General features: G+C 36.8%; 1 protein-coding gene across 1 annotated transcript in view; it reads right to left on the bottom strand.

Annotated features, from left to right (window-relative positions):
* Positions 1 to 9,584: 9,584 nt before the first annotated feature.
* Positions 9,585 to 19,263, bottom strand: part of LOC150083126 (ankyrin repeat and fibronectin type-III domain-containing protein 1-like) — a 558,629-nt gene continuing 548,950 nt past the window's right edge. The window contains exon 25 of the mRNA XM_090378398.1: positions 9,585 to 10,646. Coding sequence (XP_090234524.1) covers positions 9,585 to 10,646 — 1,062 coding nt within the window. The remainder of the gene's footprint in view (positions 10,647 to 19,263) is intronic.

The raw sequence follows: 19,263 nt of genomic DNA on the forward strand, positions 1-19,263 counted from the left end.
GATCTTATAAACCTTGGACTATTTGCTCTTCTCAACAGTTTAATAGGTTCCTTTCATATATAATTCCCTTGGAGGAGTTCAGTGTGGTATGGAGAGAAATTTGAACTGGGATTTCACTTGATGAGGTAAGCTTTCGTAAGTATTCTGTTTGGGTTGAGTTGTCTCTATCAGTAGATCACCCGACTTTAGCCTTCTGACCCATTTCTGGTGATTCAACTGCATTCACTAGACATCTCTGTATGAAGAAGGGGAAAGTTTTCCCATTGGCCGAGTTGATAAAGAGTATGTTATCAGGAATGCTAGTGGCTCCTGCTTGCTTAGGTCAGTTTTAAGTCTCTTTGCGAAAGAGGAGTTGTGATCAGTTTTGTGGTTATATCTAAATTGGGAGCTCTTTGGCTCTAATGGTAGATATTCACTTGTATCCATATCTCTAGCACTACCATATGGTGGTAGGAGTGACCAAGCAGCTGGAAATGGTTAATTCAGTTAGTTTTAATAAATAAAAGGAAAAAGAACAGAAAGGTAATTTTCCTTTCTGATCTCTATTGTATTTCTTGTAGAATTGAAGCTGCTGATAACAAAACTCGAAGCCTTGATATTAAACAAAAACTAATAATAAAAAAAGAAAAAAGGTAAACTGCAGCCATTATCAATCCACTTCAGGGTAGAAGCCTCCTCCAACAATTCATATTAAGGAAAATGGACCAAAATCTGCCATGTTGGTCCACTGCAGGTTGACTGTATTTAGCAGTCAAGGGTTTGAACCTCAGTCTACTCAAAGAATGTGTGCTACTGCACTCCCACTCCTGACCACTAGGCTATGGAGGCCTAAAATTTAATATCTTTTAAAGAGAAAGCACTTTATAGATGGTTTGAATTTGCTTAATCACTGAGTCACCTGGGGCTGCTGGTGAAGGCAATTGGCTGGTAAGTGCATGGATTTGTTGTGTCTCTGCCTGGTTTTAATAAGGTTGTGACATGGTCATGGTACCAGTTATCTAAGAATGCATTTTATGTGAAAATACAGTTATATAGGAGGATTAACAAATGAAAGGCCTCATCACTGAGATGTGCATCTAATGCAAGACACAGTTTTGTGGTAAGAACTTTTTATGCATACAAAAGGCAAATGCCTTACACAACACACTTCACGGCTACAAGCCAGGGGTTAATAAACAACTGTAAGGTTGATTGGGAGTGGTATAAAAATTTACAGTCTGCTTTTCAACGCAAGATCTTAATTTGTGGAAGGCTGGCGGTTCTGATTTTATGGCATAAATCTGAGCCAAGGACTTACTTGGAGTGTTTCAGCTTTGTCTGTTGAGAATGAAACTTCAATTAGGTGCCAACTCAGCATTCTGATGTGTGTCTATGAGAGCTTGAGTTGTAGGGTAAATGCTCTCGAAGAAATTAATATGAGGGGCCCATCAGACTCTCAGCTGCCCAGCTCAACGACAGAGCTCATTCCTGTGCATCAAGCAACACAGAGGCAATCTCCAAGGCAGAATGCGCTGGTCCCAAAGGAACTAGTTATTGTTGGTGACACTATTTCAGGGAGACGGGGAATATAATATGTAAGAAGGATAGGTGGAAGAGGACCGGGGTATGTCTGCCAGCGGCAAAAGTTGATGACATTGTAGAGCAGCGGATAAGGATAAATGGGCCTGTTGTAGAGCAGATATCTTTTCAGGACACAAAAGGTGATATTGTTGTAGACGTTGGAACTAATGACATTATTTGCAGATTTACTCAACAAATACATGTCAATGTTGAAAAAAAGTCGCGAGTTAGGATTGAATGTGAAAGTGTCTGCAATTCTGCCCAGACACGATAGGAGGGAGTATATGATGAGAGCCTTGTCAATCAGTTCAGCCCTAGAGAGACTGTGCAAGGCTCAAGGGGTAAAATTTTTTTCAGCCTGGTCTGTGCTTGTTGACAGGAGAGACTGTTTCTACAGGGATGGGATACACTTAAATAGAAAGGGTGCAAGAATATTTGCTGATGCTATCGAAGCAGTGTTAGGTGGGCCGGAAAACTGCTAGCATGGGGGAATACACAGACTAAAAGAATAACAGTGGCCACAGGCAGAGGCAAAAGTGATTCTTGCACTGATTCTATTAGAATGGGCAGCAAACTGGAAAGCAAGATAATGGAGATTTCCAGGACTGCTGGGAGTCATAGTGGAACAAGTAAATACATGGCTGTGTTAGGGTGGCTAGGAGCAGGAACATGTATACTTGTACATACACCAATGCTAGGAGTATAGTTAATAAATTTGATGAGCTTGAAGTGCTAGTCAAGACATCAAAGGCAGATATTGTTGGGATATCAGAGACGTGGTATCACACAGATATAGGCAGTGCAGAGTTGGAATTTGGGGAGTACAATGTGTATAGGAAGGATAGACAGGATAGAAAGGGAGGAGGGTTGTGCTGTTAGTTAAGAAACAGAAAATCTAAAGAAGTGAAGTGATGCAGTGTTGAGTCTGTTTGGTGTGAAATAAGCACTGGGAAAGAAAAAATTAGAGTAGGTGTGTTATAGGCTTAATGAATCTGATGAGTATAATGAGCAATTGTGCAGAGAAATAGAGGGGGCAGTAAATCAGAATGTCTTATAATGGGAGATTTTTAACTTTCCGGATATTGACTGGAAACTTGTGGGTTGGTCACTCACACACTAGCAAGACTTTTGTGGATATATTGGATGACTGTTTTCTACAGCAACATGTTTGAGAGGCAACCAGAGGGAGTAATTCTCTTGATATGATTATTAGTAGTGATTCTTAATGCATTAAGAATCTGCAGATAAAGGAACCACTGGGCAACAGTGATCACAATGTATTGATGTGGGAATTATTTGAAGATGTAACTACCATCAAGGCTAAAGGGAAGGGCTTTTGCTTTCGCAAAGGTGACTACAGAGGTCTCAGACAGTTTTTAAATTCTGTACAGTGGGATCAACTGATGATGTTACAAACAGTGAATTCTAAATGGGAAGCCTTCAGGGACTTAATTTTGTATGCTACTAGGCTTTTCATTCCAATTAAGAAATACTGTTCAAGGTTTAAGCCTAAATGAATGTCAGATGAATTAATGAGGCTAGTGGAAGAGGGGGTGCCTCCGTAGCCATGTGGGCAGGAGCAGCAGAGTGTAGCACACGCTTCTTGATTAGACTGGGGTTCGAGCCCGTGACCACCAAATACGGAGGATGCGGAAAGGTGAGGGAATGACCAATGCATACCCCTGGAGCAATATGGCCTTAGTTGCTAATGCTCCTAAAAACCAAAATAACAAACATAGTGGCAGAAAAGAAGAATGTATGGGATGCATATAAAAAAGTATCAAGCGACACAGAAGCTTATGGCAGGTATAAACTAGTCTGTAATCAAGTCACAAAGGAGGTAGTAGTAGTGGCATGTGATGCAAGAAAGCAAGTATATGAGCTTATGCAGCATCAGCCAAAAAAAAAAAAAAAATCACACCATATCCCTCCAAATGCCTGTCCAGCTCCTTAAATTTATTTAACCTATCAACTTCCACAACGACAGATGGAAGTTTGTTCCAGCAATTAACCACCCGCTGGCTAAAGGCAAATTTCTGCACATCTATTCTACATCTGTCTTTTCTTAATTTGAATTTATGCCCCCTTAGGTTCGTAATCTGAACAAGTGGAAGGATCCCATCAGAATTCAGCGTGCTCAACCCATTCAAGGCGTTATACACCTCAATCAGATCACCGTGCAGGTGCCTAGTCTCCAGCCACTGCAGTTTGCAGAACTTAAGCCTCTCTTGGTAAGAGGATCCCTTCATTCCCCTCACCAATCTTGTTGCGCTTCTCTGTACACGCTCAAGCAAATCTACATCCATCCTAAAATGAGGCCTCCAGACCGGTACACAGTACTCAAAGCGTGGCCTGACCATTGCCTTATACAGAGGGACAATCACCTCCTTTTCCCGGCTAGCAAAATTCCTATATATCATTGACAAAACCATGACCTGCCATGGCAGCCTGTCTGCATTGCTCAGAAAACTTCATATCTGACTGCACAATTACACCCAGATCTTTTTCATTTTCTATCACCTTAAGTGTAGTACCACACAGTTGGTACGTTTCTCTGGGGTTACTTCTACCCATATGCAGTACTTTGCATTTGTCAAGGTTAAACTTCAGTTGCCACTTCTTAGCCCATCTGCCCAATTTATCTAGATCCTGTTGCAATAGCACACTGCCATTACTGTCAGTGTTAGGCAGTTGAAGGAAGATTATGAGAAATCTTTGGCAAAGGATGCAAAGAAAAACAGCAAGGAGTTCTTTACTTATGTAAACTCTAGAAGGAAAGGGATGAATCAGATTGGACCACTTAACATAAATGGGTTGACTATTGATGATCATGCTCAGGTAGCTGATAAAGTGAATGAGTATTTTGCATCTACATTCACACCTGAGGAGTTATTCATTGAGGGGAGTGTCAGAAGTTTATCAAATGCTAACAGGGAGTTAAGTGATTTTGTAATAACTGAGAGCATAGTGGAGGAGAAATTGTTGAAGTTAAACATAAGGAAGGCACTGGGTTGGATGGGATCGATCCAGTTATATTAAAGGAGGTGGCAAAGGTAGTAAGCAGGCCCTTGGCCATAATTTTGAGAGCTTCCTTGGACTCAGGGGAGATCCCCATGGACTGGAGGTGTGCAAATGTATCACCAATTCACAAAAGAGGTTCAAAAGGTGACACAAGTAACTACAGACCTGTTAGTTTAACTTGTGTTCTGGGAAAAATAATGGAATCACTGGTTAAAGAAGCATTGCAGGATTATCTAGACAAGATTGCAGTAACAGTTAAGACAGCATGGGTTTTTCAGAGGGAGGTCTTGTCTGACCAATTTGATTGGTTACTATGATGTGGTCACAAAGGAACTGAATGCCAAAAATAATTTTGATATATACTTGGATTTCAGGAAAGCTTTTGATACTGTTGCACATGGAAGACTGCTGTACCAATTGGAGAGGTGTGGCATCAATTGTAACCTGCTACAATGGATAAAGGAATGGTTGAGTAGGAAACAACAGAGAGTTGTAATCAATGGACACTGCTCCTCTTGGACAAATGTTATTAGTGGAGTTCCCCAAGATGTTGGGCCCATTGTGTTGTTTTGCATATTTATCAATGATATTGATGAAGGTATATCAGATTTAATGTCCAAATTTGCAGATGATACAAAGGTTAGCATGGTTGTTAACGACAGTATGCTACTCCAACTGGTTCTAGATAAGTTGGGAAAATGGACTGAGAAGTGGCAACTGAAGTTTAACATTGACAGATGCAAAGTACTGCATATGGGTAGCAATAACTGAAGAGAAATGTACCAACTGGGTGATATTACACTCAGGAAAGTGAAAAAGACCTGTGGATAACTGTGCAGCCAAATATGAAGTTTGCTGAGCAGTGCAGACGGGCTGCCAGGGCAGGTCATGGAGTCTTGTCAATGATATATAGGAATTTTGATAGCAGGGACAGGGAGGTGATAATCCTGTTATACAAGCCAATGGTCAGGCCACACCTAGAGTATTGTGTACAGGTCTGGAGGCCTCATTTTAGGAAGAATGTAGAGTTGCTAGAACAAGTACAAAGAAGGGCAACAAGATTGGTGAGGGGAACAAAGGGGGTGCTCTTACCAAGAAAGGCATAAGTTCTGCAAATTTCGGCACCTGGAGAGTAAGCACCTGCGAGGTGATCTGATTGAGGTGTATAAGGTCTTGAATGGGTTGAGCAAGCTGAATGCTGATGGGATTCTTTGTCTTGCTCAACCTAAGAACCTGAGGGGGCACAGTTTCAAATTGAGGAAAGATAGTTGTAGAATAGATGTGCGGAAATTTGCCTTTAGCCAGCAGGTAGTTGATTGGTGGAAGAGGCTTCCATCTTTTGTTGTGGAAGCTAATAGTCTAAATAAATTTAAGGCTGAGCTGGACAGGCATTTGGAACAAATGGAGGGATGAAATGGGAGGGTTTTTTTTTTTTTTTTTCGCTGATACTGCATAAGCTTGCTTTCTTGCATCATATGACTCTACTAATGCTAATGTCCTCCATTAATGTTTAATACAGACAAATACAGCATAAGATATTTATTATACATTTCACTGATTTTATTCTAGATGATCTATGTTTTAGAATACCTGCTAATTGTAAAGACAAATCATCTAAACCAGTGGTTCCAAAACAGTGCTCTGTGGATCCCTTGGGATCCACAGACAGTTCACAAGGAATCTGTGAATAATTTCTGTAATGGAGGATACTTTGAATTTCACTTATTTTTTTAAACAAAATCTAAATGTTATTACAGACTGGATGTTGCACTCAACATGAGAAGTCAGTTGTCTACAATTACACCCAACTTTAAAGAACTTTGTGGAAAAAAAAAAGTAACAAAATATTTGAGGTATGAGGTATGATTGATTGTATACTCAAATAGACCAGTTGATTATTCAGTTATGTTTTGAGTCAGTCTTAAAAAGATAGATTGTAAACATATAATAAATCATTTCTGAGATATAAATTTTTAATTTTGGATACCTAATGTCTGGACACCTCATATTTAAGTCAGCTAGGATGTGAGGATCCATGGTTATTTTTCAAAGCCAAAAGCGTCTGTGAACAAAAAAGTTTCGGAAACACTGATCTAGACCACTAAATGCATCTGGCTCTCTAAACTGCAACATACTGGCAGCAGTCAGCTGTCTACAGAAGCTATTCCAAACTGCTTTTCTTGAACTTGGCTTTGTTACATTCATTGTTCCACCAATCTTCTGGATTTGGCCTTCAGACTGTGGACTTTGGAATGGTCTTAGGATTGTTTGTTCAGCAGCTTGCAGTATTCGCTTTGTGATGTTAGCAACACATCATCAAGATGTCCCTGACATAACTTATTTTGTCCAGTGTTACTAGTTGTTAATATTTTTCTCAATTAGCATTTGCAAAATTCCATCTGATGATATGATTAGGGTAATATAATAACTTTCCATTTATCTGACAGATTGTTGAATAATGGTCACTGTACCCAGTACAGTGTTATAAAATGACCAGTCAAATAGCAGAAAGTGAGCTGGAGAACATAAAGAGAGATTGATGCCCAAGCTAGATCCAGTAGGAAAATGAAAGTACATATGTGATACCCTAATAAATGGTGTTAGGGGTAGCCTATCAAAAATTTTTTCTAAAATTTGTCTCCATTTATAAATTGCTTAATAGTTATTACCCCACAAGGGATAATAACTATTAAGATCTCCCATAATACAGAAAGGAAAATGTAGCTGGGGTACTAGATTTTCAAGACCTTCCTGTAAAATATCTTGATTAGGCAACAAATACAAAAAGGTAATGGTAAGCATAAAATTTAAGATATGTAAACAACTACAGCTTCCAGATTTGTTTTCAACATTTTCAAATCTGGAGGAAACATCAAACCTGACAAATCAAAGCTCCATTTCATTAGCCACAATATATTTCCTATGAATGACAGAGTTTGAGCAGTGTGTCAATAGAAAGGTGTTAAATTAGGGTATCATAAACAACGAGACTGTGCTGCACAAGAAGATCCAAAACCAGGCTATACGACAAAAGAAGATCCCAAATGTCAATAACTGCCACAACATCCTCTGCAATTCCACTGAAGGAATGTGGCCATTACTTAGACTTAGTATGATCCTCAGTTTGCTTTATAAGATGTTGATGTTTATTTTATGAAAGCCATCATTACCTTTTCTTTCCTATCCATGCAGTTTTTTACTAATAATGCATTATTTTTTTTTGCTATTTCATTATTACAAAACATGCAATATTTCGGAACAACACATCTGCACAGTCAACACAACTCAGAGTACTACATGCTGTATTTATGCTTATTTGTTTGCAAATGGATGATTATATTGTGTTTCCTACCACTTCAAATTGAAAAATCACATCTACATACAGTATACAAGGCAAACATGTCACTGTTTTCAGATTTTACAATACAAAAATTGTATATCTTTTGAAATTTTACATAAGACTGTTATCTTAGTGAAAGACATTAATTAGCTTTGCACCACACAAGTATAATGAAACAGTTGCACATTACGGAGAACAAGCTATTTTCTTGTGTTTGTTTTAAAATATAGACCAGGCAACATTTACTCTTAAAACTGACTGCCAATTCGTCAACAAAAATAAGCAGAAATTTGCAATTTTTTTTTTTAAATGTCAATTTTAATGTAGTTTTTTTTTTTTTTTTAAAGAATATAGAGAAAACTTGATTTTTAGAAAAAATACAGAAAAGCTCTTTGTCACCAATTATATTACAACAGTGAGATAGTGAAAGGGTCTAATTGAATAAAAATGATGATTCTTTGTCATAAATATGGCAAGTTAGCAATTATGATTATATGCTCTTTGTTTTATGTATGCACTACACTTCATCCCTGGTGGCTATAGGAAGGCTGCTTTTCTGTGTTCTAGTTAGCCTTTTAACAATTTATTTATATAAAAGACTAAGAACAAACTAATGTATTAAACAAGGTGCAATTAGGGTGTGTGCCGAGGAACCTGATTTTCTGGTGACATCATTACTTCATCACCAGAGTGCTTTTCAGTGCCCATCGAAAAAAAAAACTGCTTAGTATTGGAGGAATGGTTGGAGTATAAAAGTCAGGGAAATTTTAGTGCTATACTTTCAGAACCAAAAAAAAAAGTACCTGATGACAAGAAAATCTAATATTAGTATATATCATCATTCTTAGGGGGGACAGTGCATTTTTCATCTGGAAAAGAAGTATTGATATAAAAAATAGTACTCCAGGCAACCTTAGAAAGACTGCTAGATAAATCTAATATAATTTAGTTTGTTTTAATCAGAAATATAGCAGATAGTAAGAAAATTTGGTGTTCTTAATACTTTTTATGAAAATACTTTACCAGTCAGTTTGTTTTTTTTACATTAGGATGAAAAGGTAACATACAAGAAAATGTTAAATAATATTTTGATACATATACAGCATTGGCAGAAGAATATATTGAGAACTTAAGTAGCCGAACAAGCCTCAATATAAAACTGTGTATCTTATCACTTAAATTCTGTAGTGCATATAAAACTGTTTAGTTTATTTTCTGGAGGCACAATTGAGGAAAAGAGAAAAAAAAAAAAAAAGTTTTTCTCTATTTTAAATACACTATCACTTTTTTTTTCTTGTACAATTCAGTCCCTTTTGGATTCCTTGCTGAATGGATGGGTCAGAAAAATGATCAAAATTCTTTTTCAGGATGTAAGTGTAAACAAGACCAGATTATTATACCAAAATTATTACTCTCTTTCACTGGGGTTTCAGAGTATGCAGTTCATCAAATTAGGACTGACAAGAATTCTATCACAGAATCAGTACCTGTTAGTGATCCAAACATTTACATGTATTGACATTCAGATTATAATACTTGCAAAAGTAGTGATCCAATGTTTCTCTGATTATGTTTAACATTATATAAATATGCATAACTGATAACGAAGAAAATTTACAAAAGAAGAGCACCAACAGTATGCATTAAAACAAACCTTCACTAACTATTCATCAGAAGAGTTTAGCATGCCACTTTTAACTTTTATAAACAGTTTTCCTTTGGTCCATGGATTTTGTAAATTAAGAGGTTGAAAGTCATCACCAAGACAACATTCCCGGCTACCAATAACTGCCACTAGACAAAAGTTCTGAAGTTGGTTAGTTCCATAGATTGGACCACCCTTACCTTTTAATATAACTGCCATATTTAATTGCTTTACTACCAAGTCTACTACTTCTCTTGCTGTTGTCTGGGGAGTTACATGCAACTTAACACTAGTTCCACTTGGTAGCCCAGTTTCATAAGCAGCATACACTCGAATGATGCCTGAATGGCTATCGCCACAGAGAGAACTAGAGGATGAGCTTGAATTGGATGAAGATGGCCTGTTCAACTCTGCTGGAAATCCATCCTCCACTTCTTCTAGCTTTCTACACTGTATTCCTTCTCCAACACTGCAAGCACTATCCCTAGAATAAATACTCTCCTTTTCTAGACTGTCTTCTTCCACCCGAAAGCCTTCAGTATCCTGGGATGACACAGACTTAAAACTTCCAGTGCAGCTACTGTTATGGCTTTCCTTACACATTTGCATTTCTCCTTGTTGATCAGTATATTCTTCCTCAGTTTCCTCTTGGTTTTGGCCTTCGTGACTGGACAAAGAATTTGCTTCAGCACACCCGACACTGTCATAATCAAAACTGTTCATAGGGAGTCGAGAAGTTGAAGCACTTCGATGAATTTCAAGGTTGCTACAATCAGGCTTTGTGTCAGAGCATATGTTGCCAATCTGTGAAAAACTGTTTGACTCATTCTGAATCATGGGAGCAGTTAGCTTTTGCCAGACACTTATCTGTTCCTGTAGATGTTCAGGAGAAAATTGGTCATGCTTTTCTGTCCACAGTGTTGATACTGGAATACCACCAGGAGTTTGTTTATCTCGGGCAAAGGTTAACACATCCATGATCCACCGCATTGCTCTCCAAGTGTTGTCTACTTGGGTCTGGAAATCATGCAGCTGACTGAGGCGTAATTTAGCAGATGCAACCTCTGCTGAAGAAAAAGCCTGTAAGAAAGATATTGATATTTTTGGTTTCAAGTTTAACTGGCAAATATAAAAATTATAATATGTTGGGCACTAAGTTGAAAACAACCATTGGCCATTTTATCAAACACAGATTTGGTCAAATGGGAAAGAACCAAAGCCAAAGAAGCAAATAGTGAGAGTTTACCCATTGGTCAAATACTGTATTGGATACAGGAGAAGTGTGGAGAGGATAGGAATAGCATTGCAAATGTTTCTTGACCTCTACAGTAGTATTAATTTTGGCACCATTACATTGTAAATAATTATTGTAGCCTAATATCAGATTAACACTTTCTATTATCCATACACCTTAAGCAGTGACAAAAATTACAGGACTGACAAACTTGAGTTTCCCAAGGGTGGAGGGTGACACCCTGTATACAGGTTGTTAACTTACCAGAGTTTCTGTATATTTTTAGACGTGAACCACTATATGAATAGTGAAAGTGGTGGGGGGGGTGGACTTAGGCCATCAATATTTGCCAATATTGCCAATCAATATCAAGGCTTATCAATATTTGCTAGCTCTGTGTCTTAAATGAAACTTAGCCAATGGCCATTATTGAAATTTGTGCCCAACATATACAAGGTCTGCCAAACTTAGTTTAGTGATTTTACATTTCCTAAAAGTAATGTTTTTCTTTCTCCTCTCCCAGATTAAGGGTGAAAAGTGAAATTTATATCAAGGAGATGTGGACATTGTTTTTAAAAGTGTGTTTTAAAAACAGCTGTCTTATTGTTGCTGCTAAAAGAATATACCAAAGAGAAAAGAATGTTTCTCCTAAATGTTGTTTAAGGGTTTTATAATACTAGGACAAAGGTGAAGATGAGTCTTATCCAACATCTTTATGTGACTCATGTTTTATTAACTTGACAAAATAAATAATTTTTTTTTGTCAAAACAGATTTTTTGTATAAAAGAAAATAGTTCCTCTAGATTTGTAGTTACCTAGAGGGTAAGTGCATTCTGATTATTATATAAACTCTGAAATCAAAGTAACCTTGAATTTCTGAACTGAGGGCATATCAGTAAAGTATGTATGTATTATGTGATGTGCACATACAGATAAAGCAAACACATCTAAGCATACTTCTGTAGTTTATTCTTCAGATGGTAGAAATGCTTGATGATTGACAAGAAATAGCAAGCTTGTCTGTATGTATGAAAGTTTCTACCATAGGAATGTCTTTTGTTATGTTACTGATATGTAATGTAGAAAAAGTTGCACTTAAAATTGATCCTTGAGGTTTGCTTTCGTATGGTGAGTTGAGGATAATGTTTACTGTTATCATACTTGAAAGGTCTTAGGCTGAGAAAAAATATTATGTATCAAGGCAGCTTACCAGTGGGCTCAAGTAGAGTATCCCATGTTTGTAGGTGGCATACCTAGAAACATGTTTTTTAATAAAGGCTTTCTGAATGTGCGCTTTCTAAAAGAGATATCCACATTAGCTTTGTTGTGTAAAAAAAGAATTTATCTAGTAAATTACCTAAGTAAAAAAAAAATTATCTAATTCTTCCTTAAATTTATTTAAACTACCCACTCAAGGCATTTGGTCACCCCCTTTCATTGGCTCATGAGTATCCAACAGTCAAGAGTTACACTTTACAAAATCATTAATATCTAAAATTATTACACAATACTTATGTGTAACTTAATTTATAAAGATATAAAATGGCAATCTATAATTAATAAACAGTAAGTACATTAGCATTTAAAAAGTAATTTGTTAATTAACAAATCAACAAGAATTGTAATAAAAATACCAGAAAATAACTGTCAGATTTTGTTTTATTTAAAAGTTTGGATGCAAAGTCTTCAATTATGTCTTCATATTTTAACGATTCCATAATATTGCTTTCTATTGACATAAATGACAAACCAGTTAAATGATTGTCAGGCACCGTTGTGTGTAATTAATTCTTTATAATTTTGAACTTCAAAAATGACCTCTCTGCAGATACCACTGTCAAAGGCAGGGTCAACAAAATTCATATGGCTATAAAGGTATTTATGTACATAGTTAATATTAGTAAATTAATAAGAGGAGTTTACCTCAATATAGTACGTGGAACACTTCCGTATGATACCCTCCAGAAATTAAAACGGAAAAAACGAAAAAATCGACAACTTACCGGTCCATTAAAGTAAAATATAAATAATTAAATAATCAATTTAACACAATTCAAAATCAATTCAAAACAATTAAAATTCAAATTAACGCAATTAAAAGAATAACGAAAATATTCAAAACGATCTTCCTTCCTCCTGAATATTTTCGTTATTCTTTTAATTGCGTTAATTTGAATTTTAATTGTTTTGAATTGATTTTGAATTGTGTTAAATTGATTATTTAATTATTTATATTTTACTTTAATGGACCGGTAAGTTGTCGATTTTTTCGTTTTTTCCGTTTTAATTTCTGGAGGGTATCATACGGAAGTGTTCCACGTACTATATTGAGGTAAACTCCTCTTATTAATTTACTAATATTATTATCAACGTAGAACATATTGAGTATTACAGCTCTGATTCATACTATCTAAAGTACATAGTTAATAAACAGTAAGTACAGTTTAAGTGATTTTGGTAAATGAAATTCAATATATCTATGGGTGAATATTCTAGGGTGATAAGTTTCATTAAAAACTTAATTTTTCACTCATATCTAGAGCATCAACAGCACTTTCATCACCAATACTCAGTATAACTGCAAATTCCTACAATGATAAAAAAAAAATTGTTTTCTTACCCATTTTCTTCAGTACACTCAAGTTATGTAAGAAACTAAAATATTTACTGTGATTTTTAAGTAACTGACACCTCTCCTTTACAGAAGAAATTGTTTGGTCAAACACAAAAAAAATATTTTTTAGGGAATAATCTTAGGGATTATGAAAACTTGCATCAGCCTGCACAGATTCAAAATTGGTGTTCTTTCTTCTTGGCTGAATTTCTGTCTCTGTTGTAAACGTTGATTCTGCCTCTGTTTCTGTTGGCAGTTCTCGAGCAACTATAATTATTTTATTAAACCTTATTTCTGATCTACAGTCTTCAAAATATTGTTCAATCTGTTTGAGAGACCGTAATGAAGTTGTCATATCCATGGATGGACTTTGCAAAAATTTATTTACTCCGTTTATCTTAAATAGAATGTCATACCAAATTACAAGTGAACAAAGAAATTTGAATTTTTTAACTGTTTTGGATAAACACTTGGCCCCATTTCTGGAGGCAGGATCACACAAGTTATTACCAAATATCTCAAAGAGGGCATCATGAACCTCTCCGATTTGAAATATGAAAAAACTTTTAGGCATTGACACAACTCTCCCAAAATGTATCACCAAGGGTTTTAATGTCATTTTGGGAATGTTCTTAGTGCTTCCCAACATTTACTTGAATCTGAAAAGAAATAATAAATTTCTTGAACAGCAGGAAAAAAAAAAAAAAAAAAAAAAACCTGTTACTTTGCATGATACTTTCACAGCATCACTTACTACTAAATTAAGAGAGTGAGTACAATAAAGAATAAAAATCACCCTGGAGTTCAGGTTTTGTATCCTTGACTGGATGCCACAGTGCTTGCCTTGCATGTTAGATGCATTGTTAACCCTTGGAATCTCATATTGCTCAATGGTAGTTTTAATTTTCTCAATTCCTCCAGCAAAAAAATCTGATAATCTATCCCCTAGATGTATCCTGAACTGTAAAGAAACCTATGAAATGTTCATTGATTTTTATATTTTCTCCTTTGTGAAATGAAATAAAGCAAATGACAATGACTGTTCTCAATGGCGTCTATCAAGAGTGCAATCCATTATAAGTGAATAATATTTTGCCTTCAAAGCCAAATTAATGATATGTTGCTTAATGTGCATTAGCATTAGTAGAGGCATATGATGCAAGAAAGCAAGCTTATGCAGCATCAGCCAGAAAAAAAAAAAAACTTCCACTTCACCCCTCCGTTCGTTCGAAATACCTGTCCAGCTGAGCCTTAAATTTATTTAGGCTATCAACTTCCACAACAAGGGATGGAAGTTTGTTCAACCAACAAACTACCCACTGGCTAAAGGCAAATTTCCGGACATCTATCCTACATCTGTCCTTCCTCAATTTGAATTTATTTGCCCTCAATTTGCGCTCTCAGGTGATTATTCTGAGCAAGAGGCAGAATCCCATCAGCATTGAGCATGCTCAAACCATTCAAGGCTTTATACACCTCTATCAGATCACCTCGCCGGTGCCTAGTCTCCAGACACTGTAATTTGCAAAACTTAAGCCTTTCTTTGTAAGAGCAACCCTTTGTTCCATTCACTAACCTTGTTGCCCTTCTCTGTACTCGTTCCAGCAGCTCTACATCCTTCTTGAAATGAGGCTTCCAGACCTGTATACAGTACTCAAGGTGTTGCCTGACCATTGCCTTATACAAGGGAATAATCACCTTCGCATCCCTGCCACAAAAATTCCTGTATATCATTGATAAGACACCATGAGCTACTCTTGCAGCCTTTGCCGCTTCTGTAGCCAGGTGGGCAGGAGCAGCAGTACATAGCACACGCTTCTTGATTAGACCGGGGTTCGATCCCGTGACCACGAAATACGGAGGATGCAGAAAGGTCAGGGAATGACTACCGCATATCCCTGGAGCAATATGGCCTTAGTTGCTAATTCTCCTAAAAACCAAATAACAAACTCTTGCAGCCCGTCTGCACTGCTCAGAGAACTTCATATCTGCCTGCACAAATACCCCCAGGTCCTTTTCATTCTCTACCACTGTCAGTGTAGTACCACAGAGTTGATACGTTGCTCTGGGGTTGCCGTTTCCCATACGTAGTACTTTACATTTGTCAATGTTAAACTTCATTTGCCACCTCTCAGCCCATCTGCTCAACTTTTCCAGATCCTGTTGCAGCAGCATAGCGTCATTAGTGTCCTTAACAACCCAGCCAACTTTTGTATCGTCTGCAAACTTGGACATTAAGCTTGATATACCATCATCAATAATGGACCCAACATTGAACCCTGAGGGACTCCACAAATAACATTAGTCCATGATGAGCAGTGTCCATTGATTACCACTCTCTGTCTTCTCTCCCTCAACAGGCGCCTCCGTAGCCAGGTGGGAAGAAGCAGCAGTGCCTAGCACACGCTTCTTGATTAGACCGGGGGTTCGAGCCCATCACCACCAAATACGGAGGATGCGGAAAGGTCAGGGAATGACCACCGCATATCCCGGAGCAATATGGCCTTAGTTGCTAATGCTCCTAAAAACCAAATAACAAACAATCCAACAAACCCCCTCAACCACCACTTTATCCATAGCAGCAATTTGCCTCCAATACCACACTGCTCCAATTTGTGCAGCAGTTTTCCATGTGCAATAGTATCAAAAGCCTTTCTAAGATCCAAGTATATAATATCAAAGTTATTCCCTGCATCCAGTTCTTTTGTGACTGCATCATAGTATCCAATCAAATTGGTCAGGCAAGACTTCTCCTTAACAAAACCATGCTGTGTCTGAGCTATAACTGAAGTCTTGTTTAGATGATTCTGCAGTGCTTCTTTAACCATTGCCTCCATTAATTTTCCTGGAACAGAAGTTAAACTCACAGGTCTATAATTACTTGTGTCAGCCTTTGATCCTCCTTTGTGAATTGGGGTCACATTTGCACATCTCCAGTCTATGGGTACCTCCCCTGAGTCCAAGGAAGCTCTCATAATTATGGCTAAGGTTTTGCTTACTTCCTTTGCTGCCTCCTTTAATATAACTGGATAGATCCCATCCACCCCGGGTGCCTTTCTTGTGTTTATCTTCAACAATTTCTCCTCCACTTTACTCTCAGTTATTACAAGATTATCTAGCTTACTGCCAGAGTTGAATACACCTCTGGCATTCCCCTCGCTGAATGTGTGAATATCGATGCAAAATATTCATTTAGTTTGTTAGCTACCTGAGCAGGATCATCAACAGTTGAACCATCGATATCAAGTTGACCAATCTGATTCATCCACTTCCTTCTAGAGTTTACATAAGTAATGAACTCTTTGCTGTTTTTCTTTGCATCCTTTCCCAAAGATTTCTCGTAACCTGCCTTTGCCTGCCTAACCTTCTTTGTAACTTGGTTAAAGATCAACTTATATCTATCATAGGCGTCTGTGTTACGTGTTAATTTATATGTATCCCAAGCATTTTTCTTCTCTGCCATATGTCTCATTAGTTCATCTGACATCCATTTAGGCCTAAAGCTTGAAAAATATTTCTTAGTTGGTATGTAAAGCCTAGTAGCTTCCAAGATAAGTTCTTTGAATGCTTCCCATTTTGAATTTGCTCTTGGTAACATCATCAGTTGGTCCCACTGTATAGAATTTAAATACTGTCTCAGACCATCGTAGTCGCCTTTACGAAAGCAATAACCCTTCCCTTTACTCCTGATGGTAGTTACCTCTTTGAGTAAATCCCACTTCAACACACTGTGATCACTGCCATCTAGTGGTTCCTCTATCTGCAGATTCTTAATGCATGAAGAATCACTACTGATAATCAAATCAAGAGTATTACTCCCTTTATTTGCCTACCGAACAGATGTAGAAAACAATCATCCAATAAATCCACAAAAGCCTTGCTAGTGTGTGAGTGACCAACCCACAAATTCCAGTCAATATCTGGGAAATTAAAATCCCCCATTATAAGACTCTCTGATTTACTGGCCCACTCTATTTCCCTGTACAGTTTCTTATTATACTCATCAGAGTCGTTAGGTCTATAGCATACTCCTACTCTCAATTTTGATCTCCCAATGCTTATGTTACACCAAACTGCTCGACACTGCACTCTCCAGCGATGTTGACTGGCTTCACTTCCTTGGATTTATGTGTTTCTTAACTAATAGCATAACCTCTCCTCCCTTCCTATCCTGTCTATTCTTTCTGTACACATTGTACTCCCCAAATTCCAGTTCTGCATTCCTTATATCTGTGTGACACCACATCTCTGATATCCCAAAAATATCTGCCTTTGATGCTTTGAGCAATACCTCAAATTCATCAAATTTATTTATCAAACTCCTAGCATTGGTGTACATGCAAGTATACATGCACCTGTTCTTTTTCTTAGCTACTCTAACACAACCCATGTGTTTACTTGTACCGCAATGACTCCCAGCAGTCTCTGAAATATCCTGCATCTTGTTTTCTGAGATATGTGCTGAGATATTAATCCTATAAGGTCATTCTATATGTTTTTTCCTCAATAATGTACTTGCATTATAGTATTTTTGGGTCCTCTTTTCTGTTTTTCAATTTTAATAAGTGCTGCTCATTCATATCACTCTCAAAGTTTCCTATCATTTCAATTAATGCTAAAAAAATTTCCATTGTTTGGATTATACAACTCCTCAGAATTTCCTCAAAATGCTAAGCATTGTTTGGCATGATATTGTACTACTCTCACAACCCATTTCATCACTTTATATAAATGCTTTTTTCACTTTCCAAAAGACAAGTTAACGGACTGAATGGTTTGTCATTTTTAAATCTTTTGAGAGTTTCTATCCAATCATCATACCTGAAAAAATGCATTCTACTGGTTTCCTGTTGCTTCAGAACTTCCTTTCTAGACATATTTTTACAATTATCAAAAGCTTTCTCCCCAGATAGACTAATGTCAGAATTTAAAAACAGTTTACAGCAAAAACAAATCGAATTATGTATTTATGAATATACTAATCAATCTCTATTCATTTTCCTCCATTTGGCACAAACCTTTTGAAATTTTTAATTGTTAAAGATCTTCCCCTTTTTTAATTTTAGGAAAACTAAATGCTTGAAACCTCAAAGAGGTCTCCTTGTTAGTGTATATCATGAATGACACGACTTGACATTACAACAGGCCAAGAAACAGGACCACTAGTAATTTTCAGCAAATCAAAGTTGAGTTCCTCTTTAGCTGTTTCACGAAAATGTTTATTGTTAATATTGTTGTGAATGGTTTGGTTTGGGTTCCTGTACTACAGTCTTCGTTACACAACTCTGTTAAATTGCATTATTATCTTTATTCATATCTGCATCTTCATAAAAAGACTGTTGCTGACATAGGTCATTGTCCACAATGTTAGTTTCACTGCTTTTAAAATGGTCAATCTGCCATCTAAATTTTGAAGGATTACCTCCTGTGCTTTTTTTGCACTTCCAATACTAAACTCAATAGATGTTTCTTTTTCTGATTGGCCATTTTAAGGATAAATTTTCTAACTGTGAAAGAAATTTAATATAAGATTTAACTTTTTATACTTTGAAAGTTGTAAGTATATTAACTAAAATTAAATAAAATAACATCACTTTATGAGAGAGTCCATGGAATAACAATTTTGGGAGTTTAACTACAAAACAAATTTTCATTCGATTAATATCCTGCACCAGGTTTTGTAAAAAAAAAAAAAAACACCAAACCATATTTGTAAGACTAAACTTGATAAATGTGTGACTAACTGCTGCATCAGGCTGCTCCTCCGCCTCCAGTGCTGAAACCTGAAGCAATTATCTCACTTGCTTATTGTCTGAAGCTGCCCCTGCTTCTACAGCACCAGGTGGTA

The sequence above is a fragment of the Mastigoproctus giganteus genome, chromosome 7, assembly GCF_048544385.1.
Source record: "Mastigoproctus giganteus isolate SK-2022 chromosome 7, ASM4854438v1, whole genome shotgun sequence".
Taxonomy (NCBI): domain Eukaryota; kingdom Metazoa; phylum Arthropoda; class Arachnida; order Uropygi; family Thelyphonidae; genus Mastigoproctus; species Mastigoproctus giganteus.